At 47.2% G+C, this 24,821-nt stretch overlaps 8 protein-coding genes across 8 annotated transcripts; 3 read left to right on the plus strand and 5 right to left on the minus strand.

Annotated features, from left to right (window-relative positions):
- Positions 1-404: 404 nt before the first annotated feature.
- FPRO_00870 (uncharacterized protein) lies at positions 405-1,955 on the minus strand (the record flags this gene model as incomplete). Its single annotated transcript, XM_031221636.1, has 2 exons — positions 405-1,695; positions 1,756-1,955. 2 exons carry the CDS (start codon positions 1,953-1,955, stop codon positions 405-407), a joined length of 1,491 nt encoding a protein of 496 aa, XP_031075602.1.
- Positions 1,956-3,864: 1,909 nt separating this feature from the next.
- Positions 3,865-4,752, minus strand: FPRO_00869 (uncharacterized protein; the record flags this gene model as incomplete). The annotated part of the gene is made up of 1 exon (XM_031221647.1): positions 3,865-4,752. The coding sequence occupies one exon, from the start codon at positions 4,750-4,752 to the stop codon at positions 3,865-3,867; it is 888 nt and encodes a 295-aa protein (XP_031075603.1).
- Positions 4,753-5,160: 408 nt separating this feature from the next.
- FPRO_00868 (uncharacterized protein) lies at positions 5,161-5,365 on the minus strand (the record flags this gene model as incomplete). The annotated part of the gene is made up of 2 exons (XM_031221658.1): positions 5,161-5,260; positions 5,310-5,365. 2 exons carry the CDS (start codon positions 5,363-5,365, stop codon positions 5,161-5,163), a joined length of 156 nt encoding a protein of 51 aa, XP_031075604.1.
- A 625-nt stretch (positions 5,366-5,990) lies between these two features.
- FPRO_00867 (uncharacterized protein) lies at positions 5,991-7,172 on the minus strand (the record flags this gene model as incomplete). The annotated part of the gene is made up of 3 exons (XM_031221669.1): positions 5,991-6,326; positions 6,387-6,943; positions 7,088-7,172. The coding sequence occupies 3 exons, from the start codon at positions 7,170-7,172 to the stop codon at positions 5,991-5,993; spliced, it is 978 nt and encodes a 325-aa protein (XP_031075605.1).
- Positions 7,173-9,764: 2,592 nt separating this feature from the next.
- On the plus strand, positions 9,765-10,274 carry FPRO_00866 (uncharacterized protein; the record flags this gene model as incomplete). The annotated part of the gene is made up of 1 exon (XM_031221681.1): positions 9,765-10,274. The coding sequence occupies one exon, from the start codon at positions 9,765-9,767 to the stop codon at positions 10,272-10,274; it is 510 nt and encodes a 169-aa protein (XP_031075606.1).
- Positions 10,275-17,089: 6,815 nt separating this feature from the next.
- Positions 17,090-18,685, plus strand: FPRO_00865 (uncharacterized protein; the record flags this gene model as incomplete). The annotated part of the gene is made up of 1 exon (XM_031221692.1): positions 17,090-18,685. The coding sequence occupies one exon, from the start codon at positions 17,090-17,092 to the stop codon at positions 18,683-18,685; it is 1,596 nt and encodes a 531-aa protein (XP_031075607.1).
- Positions 18,686-21,520: 2,835 nt separating this feature from the next.
- Positions 21,521-22,804, minus strand: FPRO_00864 (uncharacterized protein; the record flags this gene model as incomplete). Its single annotated transcript, XM_031221703.1, has 1 exon — positions 21,521-22,804. The coding sequence occupies one exon, from the start codon at positions 22,802-22,804 to the stop codon at positions 21,521-21,523; it is 1,284 nt and encodes a 427-aa protein (XP_031075608.1).
- Positions 22,805-23,206: 402 nt separating this feature from the next.
- On the plus strand, positions 23,207-24,070 carry FPRO_00863 (uncharacterized protein; the record flags this gene model as incomplete). The annotated part of the gene is made up of 3 exons (XM_031221714.1): positions 23,207-23,396; positions 23,455-23,612; positions 23,666-24,070. The coding sequence occupies 3 exons, from the start codon at positions 23,207-23,209 to the stop codon at positions 24,068-24,070; spliced, it is 753 nt and encodes a 250-aa protein (XP_031075609.1).
- Positions 24,071-24,821: the final 751 nt, after the last annotated feature.

Below are 24,821 nucleotides of genomic sequence, written 5' to 3' on the forward strand. Positions count from 1 at the left end.
TATGTAATGCGAGTGTTGTTGAACCAAGGCCAGCGACAACTATCCCAGGGCGGAAGTGTCAACGTCATTGTGGCGGTGCCTGAGTCAATGTGGCGATCCAATCAAATCAACTTCTTCAACTTCAATTCGCTTTCATGGAGCGTTGGGTATCTCAAACTAGAACTCCAACCAATGTCTTCTCAAAGGAAGATATCAAATACTCCTAACCATCGTTGTGCTTTTCTTTCGTGACAACCCAGAAACTTTACTCGCTGAGTAACTGCTGTGAAAATTACTCATGAATGAATCATATACCAATCCTCGACACCACCCGTATCTTATGCCATGACGCCCAAAACCTAATAGCTTTTGTTCCGAACCACCCCATTTTATACACATAACTCCTGTACCATTGATGATCATGATTATTCGACATCCTGCTCCAAGTACCTCTGTGCTCTCGATAACGCATCAGCTGTGATCTCGTTGGCGTCTGCTTGTCGACCAGCTTTCTGATAATGCGCTGCCAGCACCCACATATCACGGATCACTCGTAGGTTGTTGTTCGCACCGTGTGCTACCTCTCTTTTCGAAATTGCATGCCATAGGTTCTGTTCGGCCGTGTCCCATTCCTGCCTCGATTCCTGTACTCGAGCCAACATCTTGCATGCGTATGCGTGAAATCGATCGTTCGATCTCGGTCCTTGTTCGGTTCTGGTAAGATCGAGTAAATTGATGGCTAGCTCCTCAGCCTTCGTCTTGTCACCAACGTCCATCTGTGTGAACTCGAGTCGCAATGCTTCGACTCGTAACCGATCTGCATCGATCGCAGATGAAGTCTGACTCTGTGCTTCAGTCATCCTTTCCAGGGCCTGATACATCGCATCTTGCCGCTTTCCAAGTTCGCTTTCCCTACGGAGGCGTGTTCTCCCATCCCAAATTAGTTGTTCGTAAAGCCATAGTCGATGGGCATCCGATGTCTCGATATGTTGGCCCAAGAGATTAACATTCCGTAGCCAGGCTTGGCGTAACAAATGACACAAGTATTTCCTTCCCTCATCTGATTGATAATCGCAGTTACGAAGCTGTTGGAGAATAAGGAGGAGTGGGTGTTGAGCAGGCAGCTGTCGTTTCGCGAGTATTGTAGCATGATCCAAGAAAAGGGCCAGAAGCCGAAGATGTCCTCGGTCCACCATATCGTAGATTGTATCTAGCATATGCCAGATAAGGTCGGGGTGATCATCGCTCAGCACAAATTCGAGCACGTAAAACCCTCGGCGTGCAGCCATACCAGCAAGGTCACCCTTTCCGTGGAACCAAAGGTCGAAAACAAGCTCGAAAATGCGGTACATTGTACGACTGTCTCTGATAGGGGGGGAGTTTGGGGTTGCTAGGTATTCCGACATAGGATCTGACATGACAGGAAAGATTTCTAATTTGGATTGACTCCAGTTGAAGACGCCGCCGAGAACCTGTTCCAAATCAGAGTAGGGGCCAGTGTTTGATGGCTGTATCAGAGACATAGACGTAGTTGGATCATCTTGGTGTTCCTCTGGAGAGGCCGAGGATGAGGATGAGCTTTGTTCGTCAAACGTACTCGTCCCAGAACATTCAGTAGTATCCATAGGAGTGGAAGCTGCAGAGCCAGGTTGACCTTTCCTATATGTACGTTTTCTTAAGCCCCATTTCTTTAAACGCTTCTTGAACATCTGCTCTCTTTGAAAGACGAGTCAGTTTTTGGACCTTGCTGCTACCACATGCGTGGATCTCACTCACGTTGCTGCGAAACCATGTCTGGCCTGAAGGATTGCCATAGTCTCGTTCAGCTTTCGGTTTTCCAGAATATATAGCTTCCTGATGACGTTGCGCATACTCTCCCACTCCTCCTCTGTGTGCTCCTTCGTGTAGGTCCTGTCATCTACCACCGGCGGACAGCCCGGAAGCCGGGGGGCCAAGACTGGCAGAAGAGATGACATGATATCCTATCATGAAGGGGGATATGATATAACAGAGGAGAACCAGGGGGGTCAGCAAGCCCAGTGGGAGTTGCTCAGCTTGCACGGCAACAGTGACGGTAGTATCGACAATAGTGGTGGTAATAGAAAGCACAACCTCCGCATAGAGCCTCACGGTAATGTATCGGCAACGGCATGCCGGACCGTTGACTGTGCATGGCGAACGGGAACTCAGCTTGTCAAAAGCGCCTCCTCCGTGGTCTTTAGTCTTTGATGCCCGGCATATGAACCCGTTAAGAAGGGCTCGGAGCCGGTTCAACCTGATTGGATGACTTAGTTCCCTGCATATTGGACATGGCCTAGGCTGGTTCCGGCTATGGTCGGGAGTCTATTTTGCGTGTTTTTGGTCTCGAATACAGTGGATTTTCTGCTTGTTCCTGGTGCGAGCTGCAGAAATGGTGTCAAAGTTGACATCCTCACCAGCGATCATGTTAAATCCGCCCAGCCTCCTTTTCCTTTTGAGGAGAATATGTAACATGTATATTTCCTGACACGTAGAGACCCACAGAACCTGCCCAGGCATCTGCAACAGCGCAGGTTTCCCAGCTATTGTTGTGCGAATGACAATGGTGATGACCTCATTAGTATACGCCCCGAACGATGTCGGGCCGCCGCGATATTGGCTATTGCTGCCAATGCAACCGTGCTCAAGCCACTGTAGACGATACCACGGTCATTCTGCATGTTTGGTGTCAAAACAAGCTCGTTACCATTTGATAGTGGCGTATTAGGCGAGTTGAATTCCGGAGACGTGTGATTGTCGTGGTTATTCGTGTATGTACTGTAAAGAAACCTGCATCTCTGAGATGAGCCTAGTAAAGTTGGCGAAGAGACGTCATTGTTTAAGTGGTCAACTGAAGCTACTACTGCACGTTTTGATGAGCTTAAATCCACTTCTTCGATGATAAATATCGATAAGTCCGAGCGCACCGTAAATTTAATCCAATTGAAGTCAAGCGCTTCAGCAGGGGTGAGTCCCAGGTCGGTGACCCTACCGAAAGCCAATGCCAGCTAGCTTTGTTGGCCATTGAAGTTTGATCTTGTGCTCCAAGGGTCCTCTTCTGGAAAACATCGAGGGATCGAGTTTCTACCAGAGTCCTTTGGGGTGTTCGCCATGCATTTAATGCCTCAGAAGTGGCAGCAGAAGATGTTCCACTTTGTAGAGTTAATGGCAGCATGTTTCATGCATGGAAACCCTACTATGGTCCCAGCAGCGCCTTGCGCCTTAACTCTTATTGGCAATTCATGAAGCAATCCATGTAAAAAAGATAGTGCATTCGTAGCTTGGCCAATCATGTTTGCCTCGAACTCCCGATCAGGATGTGGGAGAACATCTACCGAAGGGTATGTAACGAGACAAACTTGTTTTGTATGTCCTCTCAAAACTTCCACAATAGGGACAGCCCCTTCCCGAAAACGCCATACACTCAGACAATTCCCATAATTGAACCACTAGTCTGTGCATCCGTATGCCGGGCGCCACCAACAACCACTACCGAATACCAAGCTTTTCGCTCGGAACTTGCCAGAGGCTCTTCAACTCATGGCAGCCTTGACGCCAATGCAGGGCGCGCGTACTGGGACCACAAGAGGTTAGGGATGCCTCACATCACTGCAGAGCCAGGCCGAGAACGCGTCGGTCGGTGCGGGTATCTGCCGCGATTAGTCGAGTGTCGTTCCGCACACACACAAATCGAAGCAACCAAGATGGCAGTGCTCGAGATATGTAGTGTCAACACAACGACTGCTCCCTTGAATCCAGACTCAAATAGCCGAAATGATCGGCATTTAACGTCGTTACAACGGGCGCAACTCCAACGCTCGAGTCGTAAGATCCTGGTGATGATCCTGTGGCGCTGGGAAATTCCGTTTATGATGCTTCATATCTCCATATGATACTTGCGCCTTCGATCAGGAAAGGAAGGTGCTCTTGTCTTGGCTTTTCTTGTAGCTCTCGCATCAGTGTTGAATGTACGGCCTTCAGGAATCGTCGTTTGAATCGTCTCCAATCATCGTTCGTCGGCTTGCGGTTCAGCTCCACGTCGTCACCTTCTATGTCAGGCTCGTCGTCTTCCACCTCTTCTTCAAAATTAAGAGGATAATATTGTATCTCGTTCCGACGAAAATTCCAATTGGTCCTTGACTGGTCATCTTCTTGGGACTTCACGAAGCTGCTGGATAGAAGCTGCAGCTCAAGTTGCGACTCCGCTCTGTGGGGTTTTGAGACGACACACTTGAATTCCTCGTGAACAACAAATAGAACTTTCCCCAATTTGGAGAACCTTGCGAGCTTTTTTACAAGCGTCTTCATATTGTTTTTCGATACTTTGCCGCTTAGTATGGGGTGGTAGATACCAGTGCTGAATCCATATGATGTCCCAAATGCCACTTGGCGCAGGTCTCTTTTCATAAAGTCCACCTCTGCGAGAGAATGCAGAGTCCTCAATAGCCTTTTGATCAAGAGGTAAGGCTGAAGCAGAATTATATCTCGGCTTGGGTCGATGTACTTGATTGTGTCGGAGAGTGTTAGTGGCTGGTAGCGACGAAGCACGAAGGCACGGGACTCTCTGCATACGGCTGCCAGTACGGGGGGCGCCGTGTGCGAGCCGCTGGAGAACATAAGCCCTGTAGAGGCCGGGGTCTTGAGCGTTGAAAATGGCGTGTCAAGAATCTCGTATACTCGAGGCTCTGGTAGGGCGTATACCCAGACCATGGACCGAATCTCGGCCGGTAAGTTGTTGAAAGCAGCAAAGCCCATCGCGGATTATATTCTCCACTATAGGACAGATAGTTTGCTCACAACCCGGCAGGCTTCAAGAAATTGAGTTGCTCATATATGGGCTCCAGGCGTGCGAGTGACGAGCGTTCTCACAATGCTAGAGTAGAGTTGATGCTCATGCCGCAATTTATCGCCCCATGATCTATAGCGGCACTTTTCCACAAGCTTCATGTGGCTCGAATCTTCCGGCCCGGTTGATATGTGACATAACGTAAACCAGAGTGGCAGATCACAAAGCTTAAAGTATCGCTTTTTACACGGATCGCGGGGTTCCATCCCGTGTCCGCGCGCGAATCAGTTGATCATGACGGATGATACAGGAAGAAATCATGGCGACGAATCATGGTGTTTATTCCCACGGATTTCCGGTCGTCGGTATGATCCACATCAAAACCTCATCATGACATGATGTAAATCTGAGGGCCTGTCATCTTCATCGTGGGCATAGTTGTTGATATCATCAACCCTGACAAAAAAGAGCTCAGCCCTGTTTAGCGAGCATGTACGCGTATCATTCAAAGAATTTGTGTCCATACCATCGGAACCATACAGGATCAAGAGGATGTATCATGATATACATTAATATGTTCATCATGATCACCTTGTGCACTTCAACCTTTGCGTTCAGTTACCCTACAGCTGGTCCGCCCAGAGATCGGAACAAACTTTAACCGAGTAAGACACGCACGGACCATATGTAGATTCGGCGGTTTAAAATCTCGAACGCGTCGTCCAAGCAGAGCTTTTCCTTTTTTCTTTTCTTCTTCGTGCGGCTGGCATAACATGAAATTTTTATACCCGTGTTGCTCGAATCCTTCTTTCCGTGGATGTAATCGCAGCGTCAGTTATGCCCCAGATCAATCATAATTGCAGGCCCGCCCTACCATCGTCTGGCTTTGGTGTTTTCACACATCTTAGTCGTGGTTGGGAGGCAGGACATATCAAAATTTCTATTCCGTGATATATGTGTAATACTTGCGTTAATATCCCGTTCGATCATGAAAGTTGGAGAGAACAGAATCAACAATTGCTGAACTGTACAACGGGGGAGTTAAAGCTGCGTCTGTCTGACTGGGCGGTCTTATTTGTTCGCCTGTTGCTCCAAAACTCCTATCACCTGTTCCCTGTCGAGGTCATGTTTTAATGCATGCTAAATAAGCACAAGAAAACTTCGCCGATATTCCATTGCGAACCACAGGACTCCTGGTAGAGAAACCTTACTCGTCCTCTCCTACCTTCTGGAGCTTGCCCATCTCTCGCTTGGCTCCAGCTTCTCCTACGAGTCTCACTCTGTCGAGACGAACAGTCTCCCCATCACCCTCACCCTGCTGAACGTAGATCACGAGACTCGATGTCTTCTGGAATTTCACATATCGCAAGCTCAGGCTCACTGTTCCCTCCTCGTTCCAATCCTCAGGGGAAATCTCGATAGCCTGTGTTGGTTCGGTATCGTCGGCTTCGTTGAAGTCGAGATTATGAGTGCGGTTGATATACAGGTGAATGTTGCCGGGCCTCATCACATCTTCGTCGTCTTTGGGAGGGAGGGAAGTGAGCTGTTATACGCGGTTAGTCAGCGTCGGATTTGGTGCAACTTGAAGGACCAATAAACTGACCTGGAGAGTGTGGAGTTTGACAATGGACTGGAAAGGGATGTACAAAAGCAGCTGGTCATCTGCACCGCTCTGCACGTAGTCCTTGGAGGTTCCTTTGCCGTTACCGAGGCCGCTTGGCTTGGAACCATCGAAGAGAACCCTAACAGTCCCGGCGCTCTCATCAGCGTTGAGAACCTCCAGATCACGGAGTTCTATTTGGTCGGTGATGTCGTTGTAGCCTCGTGGAGCTTCCATACCCTTCCAGCTGGGACCACCACTGGCCGAGCCAGCATTTTCTCTGGCGGTCTTCTCATTGAGCGAAGAGGCCAAGGCAGGTATCTTCATGAGCGTATCCCTAAGTTTCTGAGGATCGGCACCCTGGACCTGGTCGACCTGCTTTCCATCTGCAAAAACGATGAAGGTTGGCGGGTTTGTGATTTTGTATTCTTGCGAGAGCTCTTGTTGGTTGTCGCTGTTGACCTTGACCAGCGTGATGAGATTCGGCTGCGCGACGTCTTTGGCGAATCTTTCGTAGATAGGAGCGATCTGGTTGGAAGTGTCAGACCAATCAGCGTAGACTTGAAAGAATCATTCGTTAGCTTTTAACATCATCATTTGTGAGAAGGGAATGATACGTCGCATCGCAGGATAAGTTGACTGGGATGGCGGGGTATCTCTAGAACTACCGCAAAGATCGTGAATTCTGATGGGGGATTACTTACAGTCAGCGATGACTATCCGTGACGACTTGAGGACCGAGTCGAAGTGACGCTTCGAGTCTATAGTGACGACCGAGTTCTGTGACATGATGGATGCCTTGTGATGGTTAAGGTTGACGAGGTATGACGGTGTGGTAGAGATAATCAGCCAGGAACCGAATTGCTGAGCCCCAGGGCTCCAATAGAAAGCGGGTTGGAGGGGTCATTACTATACCGGGGCTGGCGTCATTCAACCAATGGCGGGACAGGTAGCGGCGCCCAAGGCAACCTGCCGACCAATGCGTACAGATCTTGCCTTTTTTACAATACCCTGCACCCTGCTCGAAAATAAGAAAGCATTTGACCTTAACCAAGGTACCGAAAATGGCCAGTCTACGGTCCGCTGAATTTATACTCAGTTCAGAGTAGGTGCCTTAGATTTATATTTCATCACTTAGGATATCTCGGGTTTTCTTGCCTCTGAAGCCCAAAGTGTTCTACACTACCTGCTAGCCTGCCAACCTACCCCCCTTCCCAAAAGTTCAAAGGCCAATGTACGAACATACCTTAGGTAGGTAGGTAGTAAGCCCCTCCAAGCATATCCCCAATCTACCGAATTAACTAGCGTAACAAAAGCAAAGCAGTCAAATAGCAAGTCTGTAAGATTTGGGGGTGACCACCGAAAAGAAGGGTATCAAGTTTGAGGTGACTAGGCGAAGCCATAACTGGGCGATTTGTGACATGTATCTCATCTAGGTACCTCATACGAATGGTAGCAACAACAGCAAAATAACAAGCCAGCTAAGCATAGCCATACCTGGTACAAAGGTAAAGACACATGTGAAAACAATAGGACACTGAGTTTGAAACCAGTGATTAAAGCTACCAGTGGTTTGTCTACGATGACGCGTAACGCATAAATCGATCAATCTACTTGACCACGAAGTGACACTGACGACTTCTTCGACGCTTCTGTGATCCAACAAGAAGGGATATGATGCTGTAACACATTTTACTGGAGATGGCAGTGACCATTCCCTTTCGATTCTGGTATTCAAGAAGCCCGTGTATAATCTAACAAGAGAGTTGCAACTGTTTATCGGCGACGATGTGTCTGTAGACCATCAAGCAGGAGGACACCAAGCTTAGAATCACTGGCTATACCTGGAGATAAAAGCGGCTATAGACTTAAGCTACACATTCTGTATAGCTCATGGTGTCATTTGAAGAACTTGCTGTCTATAGAGTTGGTAATATAGCAGATATCGTCGTCGACATTGATTTCATCTACTGGTGCTAAATCCAAATCCTGCGTCGTGCCTTTTCAAAGGATAACCGCATTCAATCTAATATGATAAGAAAGTTCGAGCAGCAGGCCCCCCTTCCCCTGGAGCTCCTTGATTGTATCAAAGACAGCCAACGATAGTTGGGTGTTTATGTAGAGGGGAGAGCAGGAGGAGATGACAAACCCCAGATACCATCTGTTAAATTAACCAATAATAAGAGATCACTTAGGGCAATAATAAGGCCAATCCATCTTGACGATAAAACTCATGAACAGCATCATACAGGTGTCGTATCTGACAGAATGTTGGGCTTCCTTCTATCAATCGCTCATTTCCAATGAAGCCAACGAGGACGCTAATATCTCAGAAAATACCACCCCCCCTCGCCCCAAAGTTGATATATTTAGTCAGTTCAAGTTGAATAAACTAAGGTATAAAAATTCAGATACTCTCGACAATAGCTTATATTCTCATGAACGTCTCGCGAGTGACCTGTATAATTACCCAGGAGACCATCCTCCTCTTTCTCTCATTATATATACATAATATATATGTAGTTATACTGCTCAGTTACCTACATTGAGTCTCTACAATGGCCAGTGAACTATTAGATTACGAGAACTCTAGGTATAATACGGAGGATAAATATAAATCATTAGTTTCTGACAGTTCAGTGATGCAGAAGCCTTCCGGATGGTTTCTCATACATTCATTATAAAGACAAACTGTTTCCAGCTCTTCCTTTTCTTTTGCACCCCAATTTCATCTTCTATACTGTTCAGAAATATCAGTGGAAGACGAAATCCACTGGATTATATCTGCTATTATCTGACCTTCTTATCTACCACGTACGCTCTCTGTTTAGTTGTCCACACATCTCGTATGACGATGGAATCCCAATTTCCTTGGATCCAAACCATCAGATTTTATCTTCCACTCGCCACACCCATCTCTCTTCTTTTGCAACAGGGAATATTTTGGGCGTGGCTGAGCAGCAAGAAGAGGATTGGGCATTCAGCTGCTCTAGGCTGCTCTAGGCTGGTCTATGACACAGGCAAGCCTGGGCGAGCAAAGTCACTCATCATCAAAGTCCGACATGGGATCAGGAAATCAAGAGAATCCATTGGTTCCTTAGTACGCTGGATACTGAGGTATCTCAGGATGGCTTGGGCGAGAGGTGAACTTTGATATGAGAACCACCGACATGTAAGAGTCGTCCATCGCTGGCATGAGTGCTATTTTATGATCACAATAATGGAAAAGATCTCACCCTCATCGTCGGTGAATTTTTAGAAAAGGACGGTGACAAGATTCTTGATGAACACTACTTGAACAACACTCAGCGTGCGGCCAGTGTTTAAACTTTTGATAGAGATATCCACGCACACATCGGTACCAGAGAATCTGTAAAAATAATGAGATTAATAAAAGACGAAAGCAAGAGGGTTGGATACTTCACCCTCACAAACAAGGAGAACGGCCGTTGCGAGCTGAAACCACTTTCTTCTACAAGTTGCCATCTCAAGAAGTGTATGTTTTGCCCTGAATTCGTGGTCGGCGTACGACTATCTATCCGAGATATTCGACGAGCTCATGTCCGCGATAATATCACTGAGCTACTGAATGAAATTGTCGAAGATTTAGAGAAATTAGATTCCCTGGTATCTTCAGGGCTGTCTGAGACCGACCCTTCAGCCGCTCACCAAATATCAGCACCAGAAAATGGAACAGCTGCAGCTTCAGATGGAGAGACCAGGATTCTCCAGAACATTGATGGGCTCTTGAGGGCTGACGAAGCTAAAATGAACCCATCGAACTTGGAAAGTCGAGTCGAACCAGTGGTGGAAGAAAGCATCAGGAAGATTCGACATCTTGGAGGAAACGGTACGACTATGGCGGCTGCACCGACTTCGTCCATGAATTAAGGGCAATGTCCATTTACGGCTGTCCATTGATTGTCCCTCGTTGACCAAAAGTAGATCTCGAGGCATGAGATGATGACCCTGTTGACGGAACATGTGGGCACACCGAAAGCAATAACACAACTTGAGACTGCCATCGACCACGGGACCCTATCCATGGTAATTTCTCCAGCCCTGAATGCCTAGTCAACCACAGTCAAAACTTTCCTCTGTACACTCGTCGTGTTGTTGTATGACAAAGCGTCAACCTCGACCTTCACTGATGATCCCATCTTACTTGAAGATGCTATCCTACACTGTGTCCAATTGCAGAAGAAATCCTGAGCAGCCCGTTCCTGGGAACACCAGTCAATATTTCTTCTCAAGGTGAATACATATCCGTGGATAATTAGACAAGGTTGACTGTTTACAAGCATTAGAATGGCCCGCTTCTCTAATCGCTAGTGGCGAGCGGTTATTGCACTGTTGCATTCCCTGATGCCATGGATAGTATGTCAGTCTCTCGATTATTGTAACATAGTATCTATATTATTTATCTAAGGCTTCTACTTAGTAAGGGCAAAATGCAAAATGCAAAATGCAAAATGCAAAATGCAATATGTCACATCTTGATTTTTCTTTTTGTGGCTTGGTTTGCAGATGCAACGACCAAATAATTCTAACAATTTCCTATAGACAGTATATTATATCGATAATGTAATTCAACATGAAACAAGATAACTGTAGCTCATACTTGATTTACACCAAGTTAAGTTGTCTGTCTTGTTAGTTACCAAGGACTTGATATTCAGTGGCTTGTAAGTCATATTTGCTTCAAATGATGGTGTCAAGTTTTGCATGTCTTAGATCTATAAAACTTGCCATGGGCTTGCTACAATACCCTATGTCAAAGGGTGGAGAATTATGTGTGCGATTTCCTGAAAGTTTGGTCAACCTGAACAGAAACTGGCGATACTCCTTATATCCAAACATGCACAGTGCTCCTGACACCATAGATACGAGCCTCTTTTTGGAAAAAGGTAATCTCATGACTCTCATAATGATCCCTATTGCATATTTGAATCAGTAAAATGCTTAGTCCGATCCAATGACCGGCGAGACAAGACCGTATAGTACACATTGAATTGATGGGACCAATGTAGAAGTTCCTACCCAGCCAGTAGAAGAACCAGAAAAGGTATCAGCGTGCAAGAGCAGCAAAGTAAGGAACAAAAGTAAATGCAGTTCTTGCGGAGTCAAGCCAGCGAAGAATCTGAGGTCAAACTTGACAGTCAACAACAAATCTCGCAATGTCTCAACCTGTGGCGCTTCGGGTTCCTGCGGCAGCGAGGATGCTGCGACATTAGAGTGTCTAGGCCGTCATCGTTCTTGCGACAACGATGAGAGACAACAAGGATGCATCATGTATGCATATGCGAGGCATTGCATACCCTTAAGAAACTGTTGGTCGAGAGACGATGCTCTTACAGTAGCGTATGCGCATGTTTTTCTGTGCTTTTGTTAAGTTTTTCGTGCCGTTGCCACTCCCGTCTCGCGTGGCCGGACCAGATCCGTGTGGTGAACGGCAGAACGGATTGGTACTATTATTGGGGCTCGCGGAGTGGATATTATCGGGGCTTGACGTGAGGGAGAGAGATGGAGCTCATCACTATTTATTCCTGCCCTCCACCTTTCTGGAAGCATGCATGAAGCAAGGGAGGGAGATGAAGGATTTTCTTCCACACACATACAGGAGGATAAGAGGGATTTGCTGAGACTCGGATGAGCCGTGTATCGGAGCAAAACTGGAGGAGTCTGGGTTTACTCTTGCTCTACCAAGGACTCTCGCATGGTTTTGAGCCAACATCCTAAATCTGCATCTCGCCCCTACAATCTAGGACTGTAAGATTACCTGTCTGATATAACGCCGTATAGGTACGTGTGTAAATGTAGCTACCGGAAGTGGGTTACATCGCTGTGTCGATTAGATTCTGGGCTCCCGTCAATCTGGCATTTCCTTTCTGTCGGGCCTGTCACTGCTCTGCAAAAAGAACAGCCATTACAAGATCCAGCCTATAGCTCTGCTTTTGACAGGCATGCCCTGTCCAGTCAATTGGAAAGCCCGCAATAACCCAAGGAATACTTTGGGGACTGGCAAAGTGACGCCAGACAAGCGAATGTTACACCAAGATGGTTTGCAGTTAAGTGACACTCCCGCAGTTGAGCTGGGTTGCTGATAAAGTGGTTCCATCAAGACAACCACAGACCTGATACATGACGATATGAAGTGAGATATTCAGCCAAGTCAAGTTTCACTACCCAATGAGTTCTCATCTATGAAATTGTGGGATGTCTTGGACTTTCAGATTGCTGCTCCAGCTGTTCTGTAGTATGAAGACCAAAAGCACCAATATCGTGAATAGTCAGTCATTAGGCATATTTTGTGCATGCTGTCGATGCTCTGTTTTGGTCTGGTCAATTGCATAAAGAATATAGGAAAAAGTATTACCTAAGCAGGCCTCTACCCATTAAACAACACATTGAATGGGTTTCGGCCCAGTACGTCCATAATCTTGTTTGCGCATCGTGCGTCTGGACTTGTCGCTTCCAAGTCTTACAGCAGACAGTGGCAAGCCTTCAAGAGGTCTGACAAGTCGAACACAGCTGACGAATAGCTTGAGTAGGATAGAAATCCAGTACCATCAAGGGAACAGCAAAACATATGAAAACCATCTACCATGAAATTTAAGTTCAACCAGACACATTATCTGAAGTAAGGGCTAGCACAAGGGATTATGAAGGGAGCGTGAATAAGTTGGATGCTGTCCAGGCTGTGCACAAAACTCCCTTTTTGCCTCTCACGACCGAGCTAGCTAGCCACTCTGCCACTGACTTCTGTGAAACCTAAAAAGTTTGAGTGAGACACTATGCATCTTTATTAAGAAGCTGGCTCGTTACTTGTCGCTTGTATTTGTGAGCGACTCAGGCTTGTATGACCCAAAAAGCAAGGGGTAGTCTTGTTGACAGGACCAGATGTCATTGGCGGGGTAAGCACGACTCGGACCCGGTCATTGTGGTCTTTTGATTGATGGAGACGAGTCCTGAAAAAGCCTAGCAGAGACACCAACCAAGGCATAGGAAGTGAGATCTGATGGGAGATCTGTCATAACAGACGTAAAAATTTTTATAAGGTGTTCTTTTACAAAAGGTCGAGGGCCTGCTAGGACATTTGGGTGATCGCTGTTCCCGTGGCCAGGAGAGTCATGGTGAGCTTCTGACTTTCTATAGCGATACATAGCCTCTAATTGGTCAGGCAGTCATGAGCCTCATATCGCACATACCTGGTTGGGGTCGACCAAGGTTAGTATCATGTGATTTTCACACACTTGACTCGGGATATCTGCCGCAATTCATTACGTCGACAGCTGCAAGCTTCTTTGTCTGATGCAGCAACTGTTGACAAGGATATAAGAAGCTAGGAACGAGCAGTTCTCACTCGAGGATAAGGTGCAGGGGCTAACAACCATGACAAGCGGGGAAGTCCCATGCACCTCGCCACCACAAAGGGCCAATGAGCAAAGATGAGACAGACAAAAGAAGCAATATGAACCCCACCCTTCTAGGGTCCCTGTGAACAAAGAGACAAGGGCTCGCCATCGTTTTTGAAGCTGGACTTGACTCCATCAGAATGTACAAGTGACGGATGGTCCGCGACGATTGCTGGGAGGTAGTATTTGACTCTTTGTATGCAGAAATTGTTTGGTCTTACTTTCATATCAACCTCGTGTTTCGAACAAACTTGAGCATTGGGTTGCAACCAGGAGCCCTAATAGAGTACTAAATGATGGGAACCTCTGCTTGTTCACCCATGGCTCGTCGAAAGCTCCTCTAATTGTTCTCATGTGTGAACATACATCGCACCGCTGTAGTCAGATATTTCGCCTGCTCAGGACTATCAAGAAGAAGAAAAAGGTTTGGGAAGCGGAGCTCATGATATGCTAAAGCCTCTACCCTAGCTCTGACCCTGGCTTTCCACCAGATCCTGATGCTCGTCTGAGACACGGACCGTATATGTGCCTGTGCGTAAGTCTTGGCCTCGGCAAACTCGTAGGACAATAGACGAAAGAATACATAGCACTTATGGCTACGTGTAACTGGGACTCAAAGCCATACGTCCATACTCACCCCAAGGCCAACAATAAGGTCCGAATCATCAATTTGAAAGAGTGCTATAAGGTTCATTATGGCATCACTCGAGAATTCAGTGACAGCTCTGATTGCAGAGCGTGAGCAAAGTTTGTGCCATATTTCTTTTTAATCCCCGCGTAACTGGAAAACCACGACTCCTTGCGGAGTGATGATGGGTCATGGTATATATGGGGCTATGCAAGGAATTTCCGATAGTTCCTTAATCTTGATATTTACCCTAAGCCAATAGCCTTTTGGGAAACATTTTCAGCAACGAAAGTCCCTCGCTCGCAGCGCCCCATTCTAACGGCATTGTTCAGGATGCAAAAGGGTCCAGCAAGGAGCCTTAGTTGGAAACTCCACCCTCGACAACAGAGTTCTTGGTCTTCAATACGATAGGAAGTAACTCAATAAGGCACGTGCCTGAACTGGATTTACCCTTGACGGAAGTGATCTGCTATTGCTGATAACCTTCACATCTTGGAGCTTCCCACAGTATGCAAAGATTCAGCTTGACAGGCCACCGTCTTTTCAGCTGTTTCTGCATCAATAACAAACAAGGCAAGTGCGAATAATTCCATTTGAGAGACAAAATATGCCAGTGGAGATTTACCTATGACAACTCCGTAGAACTAAATATTTGTCTGCGGCACCGGAATGCTGGCATATTACCTAGCTAGCTGGATTTTTGTCAGAATTGCATGTGAGTACTCCGTAGCGACGACAACGCTAGGAAGGGCTCTGTACACCCCAACGGGGAAAAAAGCAAGTCATCCACCGTTGGCCCAGGGCACTGTACTGTATCGTGGGGAAAACAAGCCGCGGTCTGGTCTCTCGGGGAGAGATCAAGAAGCCGCGCTCCTTGCAGTGACTAAAGTGATGATCCTTGTTAGTTCGCACCGGCAGTGGTATCGCTTTCCCGTAACATGTCCTAACATCATCAGAGCGCGATATACCTAGGTCTCTCGATGGATCAGCACTCTAGATGTGCGGTGATATCAATGGCAGAGCGCGTGATTCGTCGTGTATGCAAATGTACCTACCTAGATGGCGAGCAATTCAATTGCCGTGTCAAGGCGATCGAGTCGCAGAAAGGCAGGGATGAGAAAGAGCCTTGGGTCAGATATAGAAGACAGGGGTGGGAAACAACATTCTCTTCGATTATCGTCATTGTTTGCCTACACTCGAACTTGAATTTCCTCTCTTCTCGCGAGTAAGCAAAGCATCGTAAGGTCATCTCTGGACTATTCGAAACTGGGTACCTAGACTGTGGCTGTCCTGCGGGCACTCGGACAAGCATGTCTCTCGCAAATGTCTCTACTGCGCGTGTGCCCGTTTCTCTTCTCTAAAAGAAAAAGAAACCACAAGCAACTCTCAATGGATGCATCCAGGCGTTATTGAGGAGTTCAGAACAAGACTAGCCCAAGTTTGCAAGGGTACCTACTGGGGGTGCTGAAGTTGAAGGGAGTTCGTGCCCTAGGGAGGATTTGGAGGGAGTGCTGGGAAGCGGCGTCAGCTATGGGTGTGCTCAACTGCTCCAAGTGGGGCTGACAAGGGCGCTGGTATCCCTATCCCTGCTCCCGCAGCAGCCACAAACGTTTTACCCTCCAACGTCCTACCGTTAGAGCTGGTCATTCCTTACTGAGTGTTGCTTATAGTCTCCCTGAAGCCCAGAGCTGTTTCCTTTGGCGGATGATGGTAGAAAGAAGGGTCGTTCTTGTTGTTTTAAATCTCTAAAATTACAGCATACCTGGCCTTGTTTATTCAACTCTTTTTTTACTGCTTATTTGCATCATCGGCAGTCGTGGTAGGAGAGCTACGGGTCGTCCTTGGTGGTTCTTGCCTCGTGCAACACAAACACAGCCTCAGGTTCCTTCCCTCTCTTCACTCGTTACGTTACTCCTGTTGTGCAACCTTTCTCACATCATACCGAATTGCATTTGCTCTCACGCCTCACACAAAACCATCTTATTCATTTACAGCTCAACATCAACCTTCGGATCGCTTGTCACAAGAACAGGAGCACGCTATTTCATTGTTGCAAAGGGCCCAGGGCTCTACACTGTTGCAATTCGCATCACAGTGCAGAGTAACGAGGACGAGGACAGGATAGTACAACATCAAGCTCGACAGAACCAACCCATTCTGTGCCTGTCGCTTCGGAACACATCAGCTAGAATACAATTGTTCTTCGATCATCAATCCACATCGAAACAACGTCTCGAAGAGCACGCAGGTCTGCGTCGGGTATTCAACTTATTGCATCCGCCCTTGTGCCATGAACTATCCTACTTCCTACGATTCTCCCTTCGTCACTGTTTGATACAGTCACACCCGAAGCAGTCTCGAACATCTAGCGTCAGTCAGCTTCAATTCCAGTCTGAACTGTTTTGCCTTGTTCTCACAAAACACCAATTTCCACCGCGAGTGACTCTGATACACCCAAGTCACTTCGGCTCACGACTCGCCTCTTAATTTCCTCCACTGATGAGTCTTCACTGCATCAGATCTGGTACGTTACAACCCAATTCCTTCGTTTCGTGCACCTCTATGCACAAGGGGCGCTCAAGATTATCTTTCACTTCGCTAACACGACTCGACCTAGGCATCCTGCGCAACGTTAACTTGCCTCTTCACTGACCAAGTTCAATATGGCTAATGGTTTCGGAAGCCTCGAGCGCTTCTTCGCCAAGAAGAAGACGCCAGCAGCCTCGACCGATTCAGTTGAGCTTGCTTCTAACCCTCCAACAATACCTCAGTTTCCTTCACCTTCTTTCATTCGCCCAAAAACAAGTCGCATGGCGGCGAGAGAGGAAGTGAGAAAGCAGCCGGGCAATCGAGTTCCATCTCTAACGGCTCCTCTTTCTCCTCATCGATTGGACTTGATGCACGCCCAGAACCCCACGCGTTTATCAAATTCGCATAAGTTACAGTACTCCCCTCTCAAGGCTTCTTTCATGCCCACACAAGACGATTCATTCCTAGAAGACTTTGATGTTTATCAATTTCCGCGACCTCCAACCCGCCAGAGAGAAACATCTGCGTCTTCATCTACCTGCGATCCAAAATCATCCATGGAAGCCCCTAGTGAGCGTAGCCTTCCATTGCGACCTTCGAGAAAGTCTGCAACTAGAAATTCGCGGCTTGATACTCCCCCGTCCTCAGACCTGGAAGATGAAGGTGCCCGCAGCCCTCAATATTTCCGCGACAAAAAGCTTCCGGCATTGCCTCCCCAGAAGCCTCCAACGCCAGAATCTTCACCAGAGCTTCGTCCCATTCACATTGCTCAACTTCGAGCCTCCAAGTCTATCGATTTTCTGAATAAGGCAGTTTGCAGGGACATTCGCCGCCATTTTACCAAAACTCCGGATCAGAGGCCACTTCGGAAAGCTATCAGTCAGACTAGCCTGGAAGACGCCACAAATAGGCTCTCCATTACTAGCTCTACACTCCGAGAACCAGACTTCAACGAGTTTTTCAACCTCAGTGATGATGATATTGCTGAATCGGCTCCCGCAGATGCGGATGCGATAGAGACCTCAACATACGCCACTGCCCCTTCTGCCCCCGATTCTCCTCGTTCTTCCCTCCTGACACTCACCCCACCTTATGCAAGCAAGCCTGCAACTGCTGCAGCATTCGAGGCGGCTAGAATTGCTAAACGCTACAACTTCGATCTCGTTTACGTGGTCAACTTATGGACTGACTATGAGCGAATCAATTCCGAAAGTCCCATCAGCATGAACTCACCAAACAAGAAATTTGGACCCCTGTCTGGCCGTCTCCTCGCCGCTTATGGACTGGAAAACGTCAACCTGCCTTTCCAAATATCAACAACAGCTCATAGCAAGATTCTGAAGACTCCAGGTTGGATCGAGTATCGAGCAAAGGAGGTCCGTAATGATGAATTTGCGCGAGGCTATGCCTGTGCTTTCTACACTGGCGAGTGTTCAAGAGGGGGCTCTGTCATCTCGAGAAGCTCTTCTTCTTCGGCATGCTCTGTCCAATCTATGAACACTGACCGTGGAATCATTTTCGCGGCGTATCGAAAACCGCGAGCTGACGGTAGCTTACTTGGAATTTCTTCTGGCCCTGCCGATCTTGTCAACGTTCACAAGGATGCGGAGGCACTTGTCGAAATGCTCGTGGACATCCATGTAACGAATAGACTCCGAGAGCCTCAATTGCGTTGCTACCAATCAGAAGAGACAGGCCCAATGCCATCCCAGCGAAATGGGCGTCTGTGAGACCATCATCAGGCCTCATCCTTACAAACCACATCACAACGAGATATGTTTTCACGACTTCATTTCATTTGTCTTTCATGCGAGCAGGCCATGCTTCGCTACGATGTTATTGCGAATTTTGCGTTTACTTGTTTGACTCAAGATACCACAACGGGCGGTCACTTGTCGATTTTCGTTACACGTTACGGTCATAGAATGGGCGTCACGATTGATATTGCCAGGTCGTTTTTGTACACCGGCACAAATTTTGAGGAATGTGGTTATGGAATCAACGAAGGAATGTTACGCCGCCTCACATAAGGTTCGGTAATAGTTTGTCATCTGTAAGCCATTGGTAGATAATGTGTGGATGAACTATACTTGATGCTTGATGCGTTATGGTTAGGGAAACAATGAGATATTCAGTCAACTCAAACCCACTATGACAATATAAATGAACAAAACTTCTTGAAAACTCTCTCCATACCATTCGAGTCCTTATTGATACCAGCGTTGAAGGTTCTCTTAGGAATATGACCGCCATTCGGAACCCCCTCAATGCCCCTTAGATTGCTACCCCTTATCCCTGTTCGTGTTTGAAACTTACGGGCGAGAGTACCAGGACAAATGATAGTGAAGAACCATAAATTAACTTCGGAACTTTGGAAGCTCCAAAGAGGATAATGAGGCTACAGAGTATATAGCATATAGACAAAAAGAACAACCGAAAGAGCCTGACATTAAAGTTGCTCAAGAGATCACGAAATCTTCAGCGATCATTTTAAACCCATCATCTCTTCGTAGTCAGAGGAGAGCATTCCATTCGGCCTCAGTGACTGACAGTGGCTCTTGCGTATGTATGTATATATTCGATTGTTTAGGCTACATACTTTGTCTTCACAGAGGGCTTGAGCAACTCATAAAGGGGCGAAGAGATATCGAAAGCTGATTGGCGATAGCAGGAGTTTAATAGTAGATCAGCTCGAAACTTGCTGGATAAGTACTTGCAACATACCTAGTAGGCACCGACTATTACTTTATGAGGGAACTCTATGAGTACTCTGGCAATCATAAACCTCGAAGGTCTCAGATGCGAAATGTTGGAGGGACGAGCCCCCGGCTTGTAAGCTTCCAGGGCTATCTTCGCCGTTATTTATTCTACAAATTCGAAATATCAGACTCATAATGACCTACATATTGAGTATGGCATGATGCGTTTATGCTAACTTTCAAGATCGGTCATGTCATTGCTGTCTCGGCCTACAGAGCCAAGTGACTTATGTACAGAAAAATCTTGGATAGACTCGAGTCGAATGAGAAAGCTTATCATTCCACGGGCAATTGCAATATACTGGGTCACTCTATGGAGATCGTCTATCATTCCTTCGTATGTATCTCTCTTTTCTCTCCGTTACAAGAAGAGTGTTGAGTAATAGAACATCTATAAACTCGGACTGTTTTTTCTTTTTGTGCTTGGTCATGACAGGCCTTAAGCCGGCTTCCTCGGGAGATATCAGTGCGGGTATTCCTTTTCCGGGAAGAAATCGACGACGTAACAGACCGATAAAGCTCAAACATTCACCGAATGATACCTTTGCATGTCTCCTGTTGTTTAAACCATTGCGGCGCGTTCCTACTATGGGTCTCATATTCTCCCTCCAAACTCGATCAAACTAGGCCGGGAACATATCAACCCTAATTGTCACATATCTATGAATGTTTGTCCCTTAGAGATTATTCAGGGAGCGTTCTGGGGTCTGGGCCCCCCTTCATTAGAATTGGATGTCAACTTTGCCGCTCTCGCTAAGTACTATGGTGAAAATCAATACTAATCGTCCAGTGGTCACCTAGACAGCTAGAAGAACCAAAACGTTTGCACTAGGAAGTGAAAAGGTAACGATTAGGAAACTACTAAGCTTGCCTTATGATATGAAGTTGCAGGTTCTCTGAGGCCTCTTTGTTATTTCTGGTCCTTAACCTCGACAGCTTTTGTGGAGTAACTGACGAGTGTTTCTTTCGTTGTGGTGAGCCAAAGTACCAGCCGCGTTGATTAGAGGTTGAACGAAAGCCCCAGGCAGGATTGGGTTATCCATCTGGGGAATCATAATTAGAAATAGATTCTAACGTATTGATTACAGCATTTGAAGTCTAACATACATGGTTGCCCCTGTTGCTTTCCAACCCCTCCTATGAGACGTCGAAATCAGGAATTGGTCTATATTCAGGCTCAGCTTTGACCTGATAACTTGTCTATGAACTCGGAGGCCTCCTCTCTCAAAGCAGTTTGTTCTCAATCCTGATAAATTCTTTAAGTCAAGAGTCTTTTATCTCATGTTTTTCTTTCTCCGTGGGTCTGTGGGGATCATGTCATGGAGAGCTCGCACGATTTCCTCCAACCTGAACATCGGCGAGTTAATATATTGTTTCTCCCACGGCCTCCTTAAGCCCTTCAGATTGTTTTGGAGTATCTTGCATCTGCTGAAAAAAGGGCTACTGAGTTCGTTATAACTTCACTGGTGACCTGGCCTAGAGAGTTTGACCACTTTGTTTGCACAATGGATTACAGTCAACATTTCTTAGTAAGGTGTGGATCGGCCTAAGATTTTGAACTTAATAGAGGTTTAATCTCGCGGGATCTCTCACAGTTGCCGTACTACAACCCATTCGTTTTGCTTGTACTCCATGTGACGAACTCTAGACCACGGAGCTGGAGAGGCTGGTCAGAACGAGCAAATGACTATCACGACACCATTCTTTATTTGCATACGGAATGTAAAGTGTCACAAGATCACCGTGCGAGGTACAAGTCTATAACCTGGTGAGTTTGTATTGATCGTTGATTTGATGGTAGCGACGTTAGTCGAACGGGATCCTTCGCAATCCCTGATCACCACCTCTCTTTTTCATCTCTTGGGCAGCAGCGATACTGCTCGGAACCTTGATACCACAGCAATCACCCCAACCTGTGCCATCGTGAGCCTTTCCTGTGTGGTCATGGCCCTCGTGTGGATCATGTTCGGCATTCTCGTCTTCCCCAGTGCCTGTGTCTTCGCTCATACCATCTGCTGCTGGCACGAGAGAACCGAAGAGGAAATGCTGCATGACAGGTAGCTTGCCCAAGACTTCAGCGACGAACATGCGACGCATGCCACCATCGATCTTTGTCCACGATCTCGCTGATGAGATATCGTCTAGCATGGGACTGTGCCATCTCAGACCCTTGACGGTCTTTGTACTGTTTACAAAGCTGACCTGACCGAGATACATATAGTCGTGGCCGAACTCCTCAAGGGTAAGGTCTTGATGAATAGCTCTTGGGGTAATGTATGGGTGGTGTAAAAGCTGTGTGGCACCGAAAAGAAAAGGGAGAAACTGGTAATCATCAAGTCCCCAAACTCCATGTGATCCGGCAGGCTCAAGGTAATAAGTCATCTGGATGACACGCATCACCTCAAGGTAGCGCACGAATACACGGAGGACGAGGGGTTTGAAGTCGGATTGCTCTAACAAGCCCAGCTGGTAAAGGCAAAGGAGCCAGATCATGAAATTCAACTCATGGCCAGATCCATAGTCGATTCGATTTCCGTTACCGAAAGACTGACAGAAGTATGTGGAAAGTTCGGCGATAGCTCCCTCGTCTTGGACGCCGATATCTCGATGCCAAGCTGCACAGTTGCTTTGCGCGAGCTCGAGAAGGCCGCGAAACGCCTTGTTACCAAATCTTGATCCACCTTGTTCATTCGGAGGTGACTTGGCTACCAGCTGCTCCGTCTCATCGAGGATATGTAGTATGACCTTGAGAGGGCTGCTCAGGTCGGTGTCTCGAACTGCAGAGTTGGGAGTGTCGACCACAGACTCTGCTAGCCCAAATACCCAGGCCGTAATGAGCTTACATGTTGGTGAGGACAAGAAGATATCATGGTCCCTTTTTGATAAAATTCTTCGCGACGGTGTTTTGAAAGTCCAGTTGGACGTATCGGGTGGCGTTGGTAAGGCGGGTGTTTCGGGAATGGGAGTAGGATTGGAGGTAGCTGAGCGTCGCTTTCGAGGTTCGAGCTTCGGAAGTCGATCTTTAAGATTTGGTATTGGTGATACTTCGCCTTGAGACGGCGCGGATTGGATAGAAGTTTGCGAGTCCATATTGAGAGAATTGGTCTATTGTTGATAGGTAAGCAGATGTAGATGTAGAATGGAGGTTCATTGATTGTGTTGTGAAGACGGCATGTCATGAGTTGTGGACCCATGATTGGCAGCCACCTCTGCAGGTAGCTTCTAACCTGCCCCACTATCAAGAAATCCGTAACTTCGATATTGAGCCAGCAAACTCATGGAAACCTGGGGAACTCACTCCATCCTTTGCTAAAATCTGTTAATTCATTTCCCCTCCTCTGTGTTAACCTGTCTTAACCACATTTTCAGAATCCAACCCTATATCGCCTGCTACTTCACTGCCCTTGTCCCGTGCGCTACGCTGGGCTAAACTTCAAACCCCCAAGAAAATTTCCAGCCTTACACGACTAAATCGTCTCAACACCAACAACAATGGCTCCTTTAGCTGAACCTGCAGCAGAGCTGTCACACCTCGCCAAGGCTGACGGCTCTGCGACGTTCTCATACGGGGGATATGCCGTGATAGCCGCTGTCAATGGCCCCGTAGAAGCCCAAAGACGAGATGAGAATGCCTTCGAGGCTCTAGTGGACGTCATTGTTCGTCCTGCCGCTGGCGTTGGAGGTGAGATCCCCCACATCCCTTGTTACAGAATAGCAATTCCTCATGCATGCTGCAACAGGTACCCGTGAGAGACAGCTTGAGTCAATCATGCAGGCAGCGATCAGGCAACTTATCCCTGTGAGAGACTATCCTCGGTGTGTGATCCAGATCACTCTTCAGGTTGCCGAGACACCTGAGAATGCCTACGTCAACGCAAAACTGGTCCAGGCACAGTTGGTAAGCTTCAATGTCAAACTTTGGTGGTACCGATAAACTAATGCTCGTTGCAGAATCTCCCTATCATTCCTGCACTTCTTCACTCTGCCATCCTGGGACTCCTCAGCGCTGCCATCCCTCTGAAGAGTATTGGCGCGGCGACACTTCTTGCTGTTCCAGAAGAGGAGGGCAAGTCCATCATCATCGATCCAAGCGCTGTGGATATCGATCATGCTAAGTCGGTTCACGTTCTCGGTTTCACTTCTCATGATGAGTTGCTCTTGTCGGAGAGCGAGGGCGCCTTCACTCCCGCTGAATGGACCAATGTTCTTCAGCTTGGACAACGTATATGCTGCGAGTATCAACAGCCTGGTTTCGATACAACCATGTCCGGCGATGACATGGAGTCGAGAAGCATGAGACAGTTCATCCGCTCTGTCATGGAAGCGAAGGTGGCGGAGGATCTCTACTGGAAATGATACACCAAACCATGTGCATGATATCCCACGCTCGGTATTACCAACATGGCTCTCCCGCCAAGATGACAATCAAACTCTCGTCTAGGCGCCCAGCCTCGGCTGGCTTACCAACCTGATAAATCTCAGCGTCAGCTCGTGGCGAAGGCTTACCGCACTTTGAGGCCAGCCTCAATCCTGAGAAAGAGGGTCAAACCTCAACGATCAAAAGGGCCATTGTACTAGTATTAAAACCGCCAAGTATAGTTGGCAGAGTCTCGGGACTTTCTGATCCGGGCTGCTATCGGGTAAGCTCTGGATATGGCGGCTCCTCAGTGGACAAGTTCCTGGCTCTGTGTTTCACCACGGCATCAGAAATTGTATGGGCGGTCTCAGGCCGATTCGGGGGTCGAATCTGTTTACGGAGGATCAAAGATACCATTGGATTTCGCAAAATTTTCGAGTTCAAATCTTCACGATCGTGTTTTACCGTAGCTGGTTGGTTCTCGTAACTTGATACTGTAAGACGTGATGCGCATTTACACTCTCTAACAGGGATTGACAAACACTGGGGTTTGCATTGAGATGACAACTATCCAGTCAGGTATGACATTTCCTTGCAATTACCTAACAAGGTGTTTCGTAATGTTTTCGAATACGTACATGCCTCGATCTCTGGATGCTCAACAAAGAGCTGAGTTGGAGTTGAGAAGCTGAGACGAATTGCCACGCCTTCGCCCAACGATGTTACATTGGTCATCGCCTTCAAGGTTTC

Source organism: Fusarium proliferatum (assembly GCF_900067095.1).
Source record: "Fusarium proliferatum ET1 genome assembly, contig: FPRO_scaffold001, whole genome shotgun sequence".
Classification (NCBI taxonomy): Eukaryota; Fungi; Ascomycota; class Sordariomycetes; order Hypocreales; family Nectriaceae; genus Fusarium; species Fusarium proliferatum.